A 7,046-nucleotide genomic window follows, 5' to 3' on the forward strand; every position below is an offset into this window, starting at 1 on the left:
TGTTCTTCAAAAACTTGTATTCGTTGACTCTTCTGTCCATTTCTCTACTCTAAGAAAGTTATTTAAATGGGGGCGGGGGAAAGTCTTAGAAGGGGCTACAGTGCTAAAGGGTAAAGCTAAGGAGACAGTAAAGAATAAAGGGGACCAGCAATGAAAATGCCAGCTAGTGACATAGAGAAGAGAGAGGTGGACCAGGAAGCCAGGAAATATGAAGTAAGGAAACAGTGGAGTTCAGAAGGAAAATATTGGGTATGTATGATAGGTTCTGCAAGTGTGAAGAATAATCAGAGTTAATTAAACCCAAGTTGATATTATTTCTTTGTAATTATCATTTTATGTAATAAGTGCCAGGGCCTGGTTTCTGTTAACTTGGCAGACTTTGCTAACCTGCCAAAGAATTAGAGAGTACAACTTCTCAAACTCGACGGTGTAAATTTTGACTAAGACCTATTTATAATTAACAAGAAACCCTTCCTCTAGTATAACATGACACAAAACAACCACAATTTTAGCTTCTTATCAACTCAGTGCCATAGCATATCCTGTAATAAAAATTTTTTCCAGACAAATGGAATAAACCAACCTGCACTTCCAACTTCTGCCCCATGTTCTGGGAGCCCCCTCACCTTTTCCTTTTAGTCTTACACCCATGAGCCTTGAAGAATCTACTTTTTAATAGATATCCTGGCTTTTGAACCTGTTCTCTACACTCAGAATTTATTGGGCAGAAGACAAATATCCAGAATCACGTTAGTTCTACTTGCCAACTACAGAGAAGATGAGGGACATGCTGAGACAGAAGAAGTTCAAGTCCTCTCTGAATGGTGTAGCCAATGAAGGTTAAGGAAATGTAAGTTGGAGAGCTGTGACAGTGCCAAGTCCGGGAGCATATGTAATTCCTGACTCCATATAGTAGATGTTTATAATTATGTGAATGCTCCAGTATCTGCACCCTTTTCTCACATTGGAGTAGGTCTCCATCTCATTTATCTTGGTGGGAGGTAGAACGTCCTTCCAACTTATGGGAAAAAAAGGCACTGATACTGTTTAGCCCATTTTCCCTGAAAGCTAGAGTACTGGCAAATGACCAAGACTTGGCCAATTGGATGCATCACCTCATTTTGAATCTAGAGGTAGTGTATGAAGAATAAGAATTCTTTCTGGAAGAGGTCACATAGGTTTTCAAGCCTCTGAAGGCTATGCCTAGTGTCTCTTGCTGTCTGTGTTGGTGGGGGTGTACAAGCTATAGCGAACAGAGTTTGGTGGCTGTTTTCATCAGACTGTTTGTGGGGTATAATTTTGATTGTGGTTCTCACTATCTGGCCTTTCTCATTTCTGTTCATTTTGTTAAGCTTGGTTCCTTAGCCTTTTTGGCAATTCATGGACTTCACAATATTTGAATCAATGAATTTGCTCTGTAAATTAGCCAGTGTTAATTTCTGCCTCTTGTGTCTAAGAACTTTGTAAGCTACAGCCCTGATGATTAATTTTAGGCCCAGAGAACTCCCTCAATTATAGTTAAAGTCATACTAATGTTTTGCACTGAGTACATGATGGTTCCCTTTTGTTTTGTGCCTTGGTTTTAAGGGATATCTTAGGACACAATCTATTGAGAAAATCTATGACATACACCTAGTTTAGATATTGTGGGAAGTTCTAAAGGAAGCAGATCTATGAGGGGTAAAAATGTGTCTCCCAAATCATAGGAAAACTTGAAACTATGCTTTAGGGTTTTATCCAAAGAAGGAAGTCCATATTCTGCTCATCCATTTCTTGAAGGCTCCCTTGACATCCCCATTCCTCAGGCTATAGATGAACGGGTTCAGCGTGGGGGTTACTACAGTGTACATGACTGTCACTACACGCCCTTTGCTTACTGCATAGCTGGAAAGGGGCCGGAAGTAGACCCACGTGAGGGTGCCATAGAATACAGCCACCACAGTGAGGTGGGACCCGCAGGTGGAAAAGGCTCTCCACTTGCCCTTGGCTGAGGGGATCTGGAGGACTACTGAAATGATGCAGGCATAGGAAGCAATGAGGAAGGCCAGTGCTCCATTGATGACAATGACACCTTCTGTGTGAATCATCAGAGTGTTGAGGTAGGTGCTGGAACAGGAGATCTTCATTAGAGGGTAGAGGTCACAGAAGAAGTGGGGGATCCTGTTTTCTTCACAGAAGATCAAGCAGCCCATAAGAACTGTGTGCAGCAGGGCGTGAAGGTGGGAGAGGACATGGCCCACAGCCACCATCTGTGCACACAGAATTCTAGTCAGAATTATTGGGTAGCGGAAAGGGTGGCAGATGGCTATGTACCTGTCATAGGCCATCACGGCCAGGAGGAAGTTTTCCATGGCTGCAAAGCAAATAAAGAAATAACTCTGGGCTAAGCAGCCCACATAGGAAATGGTCTTTGAAGGGGAGAAAATGTTCTGCAGCATCTTGGGGACTGTGGTGGAGGTGAAGCAGATATCTGCCACAGCCAGGTTACTGAGGAAGATGTACATGGGGGTATGGAGGTGTGGAGCAGAGATAATTAGTGTGATGATAGTAACATTGCCAGAAATGTTGACTGCATACATGAGTAGAAAAAAGAGGAAGAGTGGGATCTGCTCTTCTGGGTGGGTAGAGATGCCCAAGAGAACAAAATGGGATACACTGGTTCAGTTGGTTTTGTCCATCTGTTGCCATAAGTACAAAAAAGGATAATTTGTATTATGCAGTACTACTCAAATGTCATTTCCACTATAAAAGGGAAAGAAAGATCTATTTGCAAGGCACTAGTACATGTCCTTCCTAGTTTCATATCACAATAACCCAATGAGGCAAAGATTGTAAATCCCATTTTACAGAAAAGGGAATAGAAGCTCCAGGAAGGAAACTTTCTTGTCCATGATCCCAGAGCTCATAATTGTGTGACTGGAATTCCAGAGAAAGTTCCATGCTTTTTGCACTAATTTACAGATTCCTCTCATTAAAATTAATATTTCCTTTTTTGCCTGCTCAACCAGTAGCTAATTGTGTGAACTTGGGCTAGTCTTTTGACTTCTGTGATGATAATTTTCTTCCCTGGTAAATGGGCATGATAATATCCATCTCTCCAGAGTTGTAGGAAAGATTAATGTCATATGAATCATGTTAAGCATTACATCGCCACCACCATCACCACAACTATTATCACCTGCTCTTCTCTGTCTTTCCTCATCGGTGTGTTTGAAGGCTCTTGTCATATTATTCCTTGTATTATACTAATTACAGTTTTTGTCTTACCTCAGCTATTAAATTTTGGACTATTTTAGAGTGTTACATAGAAGATTCTTGATATTTATTGCATTCTGCCTTATCTACTAGACATGCCTTTTCCTCCTTTGTCAGTGTAATGAATTTCTTTTCCCTCTGAGTGTCAGATTAAGAACCACTTTCTCAGTGAAGCCTTCTATTCTCTCTAATGCCACCCATCTCAGTGCAGGTGAAATCAAACTTCTTTTGTGCTCCCAGTGTGTATTGTGCAAACCTCTAGTATAGCATCTGTGACACTCTATTTTCAAATGGGGTTGTTGTCTATTTTCAAAGCCAGAGACCCATTTTATAATCTGTGTATTCCAAATGTGTGGCACAATTTCTGAAACCTAAGAGAAATTGCTAAATATTTATTGAATGGATGCCTGGATAGATCTAACAGATTTGTAAAACGGGAAAGCAGAATTTATGCTCCCAGGACTTGGTTGGAGGTGAGAATGTTTTCACTGGGATCTTTACTATGAAAGGAAAAAAGGAAAGACATGGACAATGAGTAGACTGCTTAGATGTAATTGCTTTTGTATTTCAATGTAAACCTATAGTGTTGTTAAAGAGATCAGGTGCTTAACTTGGGTCATTTAGATTTGGCAAAATAATAAGCTATGAATTTTTCATTATCGTTAACATTATCATGATCATTATAGCTGACACTTTCAGGGCATTTACCTTGTATCAGGGATTTTGCTACATTATCATAGTTAATTCTTAGGATAACCTCATGAGTAAGTATTATTACCATTATCAGTATTCTTATTATTTCAGTTTTATAAATTATAAAACTGAGGCATGGACATTTAAATTCATAAGAGGCAAAATCTGAATTTAAAGACATGTTTATCTGGCTCCAAAACCTATACTATTAACCACCATATTAAATGACTTTCCAAATTAAAACCAAGGCATCTTAGCTCATGGTAATAAGACTTGTTGATGGGCTATGTAGCCAAGGAATCTGCTTGCTGAAAGGGCATTAGGTCATTCGGTCCAGCAATTTCCGATTTAGAGAATGCATACCCCTGGCGGTACCCAGGGTCTTCCCAAAGACTATATGGGCATTGTTTTAGGAGACCCAGTTTCTGGATTCTCAGGTTCCATATTTCTCCTTCCTAAAATCATTTGATCTTATAAAGTGCCTGCTGTGAAGATTTTTTTTATGCATTATCTTGTCTCCCACTTAAGAAATGAAAGACATATAGAGAGAATGTCAAATTAATCAACTGAAGGGACAATTAGAAATATTGAGACAATTAATGACTTTAGTGCCCAGATAACCAGTTTGCAGGCCAGGAAGTTTCCAGTTCTTTGCTTTCAATAAATATTGAAGGAGGGAACATTATCTTGTCAGTATATCATTGAAAATCATTTTAAATAAATGCAACACTGTAATTATGGTCAAATTACTTGGAAGGGGTTCAAAAGAATGAGGAGCATTACTATATAAAAACCTCTTTAATATTCCCATCTACTTATGTGAATAAGTCCTACATCTACAACAATAAAACATCCCAATAGAACTGATGTTGATTTTGACTCATTATAGTAATTGTAATAAGTAACATTCATGGAAGCATCATTAAATGCCTTTTCAAGAACACTTTTATTATTTAGGTTTAATAGTAATTTTTAAAACTTGATGTATTAGGTTGAATCATATGAAATTACCACTTTTGTAGGCCAGAATAGGTGAAGATTGGTAACTTCATGTAATTGAAAGCTGTAATTATATGATTTTGATAATTCATTTACTACTAATAATTGTAAAATAACTCAATTCAGAAGAATTTTAATACTTAAAATGTTGTCACAAGAAATCAATAAATTTAACTTTAAAGGATTTTTGTTGCAGAGAAGTTAGGTAGGTGATTGTAGAAAACTTTCCAGCATAAAACAATATTATAGTAGGATAAAATCTGCATGGGGGAAGAAGAATGGAAGTGCATGTTTAAATTGAAAAGAAATGATGTATGTGGTATTGAGGAAGCCTTCTGGACCAAAAAGGAGAAAAGAAATGAAATGAAGTTTTAGTGGTTAAGAGATGTCAAATAGAGCTGAGAGGTCATTCTGGAAGTTATTCTTAAGCATTGTATGGATATTCCTTTTTAGTTTTTAGTGTATTAAAATAGCTGGAAGGAAATAACTGAAATGGTTGAACTGTAATCCAGTAGCCTTGATTTATGCAGATGATTGTATAACTATATAGGTTTTACGGTGCAACCATTTAAATGTGAAAGCCTTGTGACCCACACTCCCTTTATCCAGTGTATGGGCAGGTGAGTAAAAAAGTGATGAAAAAAAAATAATAGGTGGGGATAAGGGATATGGGATGTTTTGGGTGTTCTTCTTATCTTTTTGGAGTAATGAAAATGTTCTAAAATTGATTGTGATAATGAATGCACAACTGTATGATGACACTGTGAGCCATTCATTGTATACTTTGAATGATTGTATGGTATATGCGTATATCTCAATAAAATCACATTAAAAAAAAGGAATGATGTAACAGTATAGCTATCAAGTATGACCTTGTTTTTGAATTTTTATAGTTGGTGATGTGAGTATCAAATCACTATGGTGTCTAAATGTTATTGGATACATCTTAAGAAATGATGTAAAATTTAATTTTAAAAGTTAATATTTACAATGGACCAGATATTACATCCTTACTAGTAGCTAAGCTTCTGATGAATAATGTTTATATCAATTTTTAAAAGTATAAGGGTTTTAATCAGGGGAAATGTGAACCAAAAAACTATCAAAATTGCAGATTTGACTCAACCTCTCAATCAATGCTCAACCTCTTTTTACAAGACTGTAGGACTATGTACATCCTGTCTGTTCTTGAATACTTCAAGTGGCAGGAAGCTCTAGTTTTCAGCTTTTTTTTTCTATTAGAGAAGCCAAAGTCTGATTATCTCTTAATCTCTTTCTACCAGAATTGGTTTGGTCCTCTGGGACATCACAGAACAAGCTTAATTTTTAACAAAAAAAGCATTTAAACATCAAACAACAAAGGAAGAATTATGCAGCAGTTAGAAGCCCAGACACTGGGCTGGGATCCTGGCTGCTCACTTAAACAGTTGGATAACCTTTGAAGAAGACATTTACCTTCTCTGAGTCTTAGTTTTGTTTTTGTTTTTTATCTGTAAAATGTGCATACTCATAAGATTGTGAAGATTTAATGAGAGTACCTAGTCCTTCATAAATGTTCCATAAATGCTACCAATAATTTGTGCTAATTCATCAAAATCTTATTATAAAGAATGTCTGGGTTTAATATCCCAGATTCTCCAGGTTTTTCTGGGAGGATATTATTTCTCCCATCCTGGTCTCTACTATGAACACAGGCAGAGATGTTGTCACTGTCCTTTTTAAGATGTGTTTTCCAAAACTAGGCAAAGTTCTATGAATCTGGTCTTTTATCATTGGATAATCATAATTATTTTGTCTGGTCATAAATCATAAACAACTATCCGTTTTGGTAGGTGGATTGTGCTTATGGCTATCCAAACAATTCTTGGACTTCATGATTTGGTTGTTGGAAGAAAAATGCGAACAATTAAGAATTGTCTCTATGTAAGGTACTTTCATACACATACCTCATATAATCCTTGTAGCAATTCTAGGTCACTTCTAGCTGCATGCCCCTGGAGCAATTACTTCTTCACTTCTCAGATGAGGAAGCCAAGGCTTAAGGAGGTGAAGTAATTTGCTCAGCATAACTCAGTATTAAGTGGTCCTGCCAAACTTCA

General features: G+C 37.2%; 1 protein-coding gene across 1 annotated transcript; it reads right to left on the minus strand.

Moving 5' to 3' along the window:
• Nucleotides 1-1,733: 1,733 nt before the first annotated feature.
• Nucleotides 1,734-2,678, minus strand: LOC143655942 (olfactory receptor 1Q1-like). The gene is given in 1 exon segment (XM_077127501.1): nt 1,734-2,678. A coding segment is annotated over 1 exon segment (945 nt).
• Between the last annotated feature and the right edge of the window lie 4,368 nt (nt 2,679-7,046).

This window comes from Tamandua tetradactyla, chromosome 2 (genome assembly GCF_023851605.1).
Source record: "Tamandua tetradactyla isolate mTamTet1 chromosome 2, mTamTet1.pri, whole genome shotgun sequence".
Taxonomy (NCBI): domain Eukaryota; kingdom Metazoa; phylum Chordata; class Mammalia; order Pilosa; family Myrmecophagidae; genus Tamandua; species Tamandua tetradactyla.